Source organism: Eimeria acervulina, genomic scaffold (genome assembly GCF_000499425.1).
Source record: "Eimeria acervulina Houghton genomic scaffold, Eah_scaff995, whole genome shotgun sequence".
Taxonomy (NCBI): domain Eukaryota; phylum Apicomplexa; class Conoidasida; order Eucoccidiorida; family Eimeriidae; genus Eimeria; species Eimeria acervulina.
Window position 1 is genome coordinate 920 of NW_013549488.1, and position 2,500 is coordinate 3,419.

The following is a 2,500-nucleotide window of genomic DNA, read 5'->3' on the forward strand; positions in this document are numbered from 1 at the left end:
TATATATATATAATATACATATATATAATGTATATTATATATATGAATACATATATATGTATGTATATATATACCTACGATTAAAAATATTATATATAAATATATCTCTCGATAGATGTGTATATAAGATATACATATATCTGTATGTATGTATGTATGCATTTATTTCTCTTCTTTTTCTTTTTATATCGAAAACTCCTTTTGCTTTTATTTCTTCACTTTATTCTCTTATTAAATTAACTCTTTTCGTTTATTATTTAAACTCTTTTTATATATCTAAGACTTTTTCGCTTGTATTTATTTTCTTTGTCGTATTCATTATTTTTTTAATTTATTCTTAATTTGTTTTTATATCGCTTGCTGCTCTATTTTTATCAAATAGAAAGCTCTTTTGCTTTTCTTTTTTTCTTCGTTTGCCTCTTCCTTTTATTCTGTTTCTTTTCTTTTTTTTTCTCGTTTTGCTACTATAAATAAATACGCATGCATGTTATGCATGCATGCATATTTGTGTTGTTCTATTTCTGTTTATTCTTCTCGCGTTTTAATCATTAGTTGAATTTAGGGGCACTGCAAACAAAACTGCAGCAGAAAAAGAAAAGAGAATGCTGATGGCTTAGGGTTACGGTTTAGACGCTGTTCTAAGATTGCCTCTCCTCAGGGGATGAAGGCTTAGGGTTTAGGGTTTAGGGTTTAGGGTTTAGGGTTTAGGGTTTGAGCAGCTTCTTGAAGTGTTGTCAGTGAACAGAAGGAAAGATATATTCAACGCCTTCGGATCGCTTCTTAGATTTTGATAATATCTTCATATTCAATATAATTCACACTCAACTGGAGGAAACAATTGCAGTAGTTTTATTTATATTTTATTTATCTACTTATTTTATTTCGTTTTTATCTATTCATATTTTATTTATTTATTTATTTATTTATTTATTTATTTATTTGAAATCAGTTTTTACTGCTTGCGTTGCATAGGAGGGGCTGCATGAAGGCTTCCTTGTATTTGTTAGCGCCTCCTCATAAGTTTATCATAAATCCTATAAATATTATATATATTAATAATATAATTATTATTAATTTACTTGTTTTGTTCGGTGTTTTCCCTGCTGTTTTCTTCTTCGTTCATTGCAAATGAGAGTTGTTTCATAGACAAAGACCGAAGGCAAACGACGGCTTAAAGGGATTTTCTTTTTCTGTTTTCAGTTGAAATAGTTAAAATAAATTTAAAATAAATTTACGTAAATCTATGAATATGCAAAAAATTGGACAATTTATTCAAGAAACTGCTAAAGAAACAAAACAAGCTGCCTATACACCGCAACGGTGTTCCTATGATCGACTGTTGAATATGCATGAAAACTCTTAATGTCTTTCTTTTGAATATTCTTTATTTGTTTCTTTTTACTTTGAATATACTTTAATTTAATGCTTATATTGTCTTTATCCCTTATCTTAGCTGCATTTATCACGAAAAACCCTAAAAGCCCGGCGGCTGTCTGCTGCTTTCTTCTTCTACTTCCGGTTTGCCTTCAACGGCAAACAGAAAATGTATTTGTTTTTTTCTTGCTGAAATAATAAAAATAAAACAAACAAACAAAAAGATGAAGAGAGAAAAGCAGAAGAATAAACAAAACCTGCAGCATTCCCTCCAAACATTTGCTGCATGCATCGGCAACAAACAAAACAAGTAAAGCAAACAAAGCACAGGAAAAGAAATAGAAATGCGCAAAAACAAACAAATATTAATACAGCACCAACAACTACAGCAGCAGCCGCAACAAAAGACCGAAAAACAGCAGCGGCTGCAGCAACAACAGCAGCAACTCATAGAAAAACAACAACAACAACAGCAGCAGCAGCAGCAGTAACCGGTAAAGCTGCAGCAGCAACAAGTAGTCCAGCAGCAGCAGCCGCTACAGGAAGTGCCGCAGCAGCAGCGGCAACAGAGCCCAGAGTAGCAAATGCAGCATGCACAAGAAGAAGCAACAGCAACAGCAACAGCAGCAGAAGTGCTGCAGCATCATAAGATAGATAAAGACAAATGGCGCGTTGTAGGTGAAGGGGGGCAGCAGCTGGTCTGCACGTACACCCCAAAGCCTTCATTTGTATTTAAGTTCAGAAAGACAAAATGTAGCTGCATTTCTTTAGTTGCAGCACAAGCTGCTCTCCATCTGCAGCAACTGCATGCGCTGCAGCAGCACACAAACAACATCTGCATTAACAACAGCAGCAACAACAGCAGCAGCAGCAACGAAAGCAGCAGCAGCAACAACAACAGCAACAGCAGCAGCAGCAGCAGCAATAACAGCAGCTGCAGCAGCAGGAGCTGCAGGGACTGCGAGAGCAGCAGAACCACCAGGAGCCAGAGCAGCGGAAGCTGGAGGAACAGCAGCAGCAGCAGCAGCAGCAGTAGCAGGGAGGCATCGAATGAACCCAATGCCAGCAGCAGCAGCTGCAGCAGCAGCAGCAGCAGCAGCAGCAGCAGCAGTAGCAATGGCTCACA

The 2,500-nt window shown here is 36.4% G+C and overlaps 1 protein-coding gene across 1 annotated transcript in view; it reads left to right on the forward strand.

Annotated features, from left to right (window-relative positions):
• Positions 1-1,958: 1,958 nt before the first annotated feature.
• EAH_00053560 (hypothetical protein, conserved) overlaps positions 1,959-2,500 on the forward strand; it is a gene marked incomplete at both ends in the record, with an annotated part of 5,760 nt that continues 5,218 nt past the window's right edge. Inside the window, one exon of the mRNA XM_013394016.1 lies at positions 1,959-2,500. This exon is cut by the window's right edge and continues 1 nt beyond it. Coding sequence (XP_013249470.1) covers positions 1,959-2,500 — 542 coding nt within the window.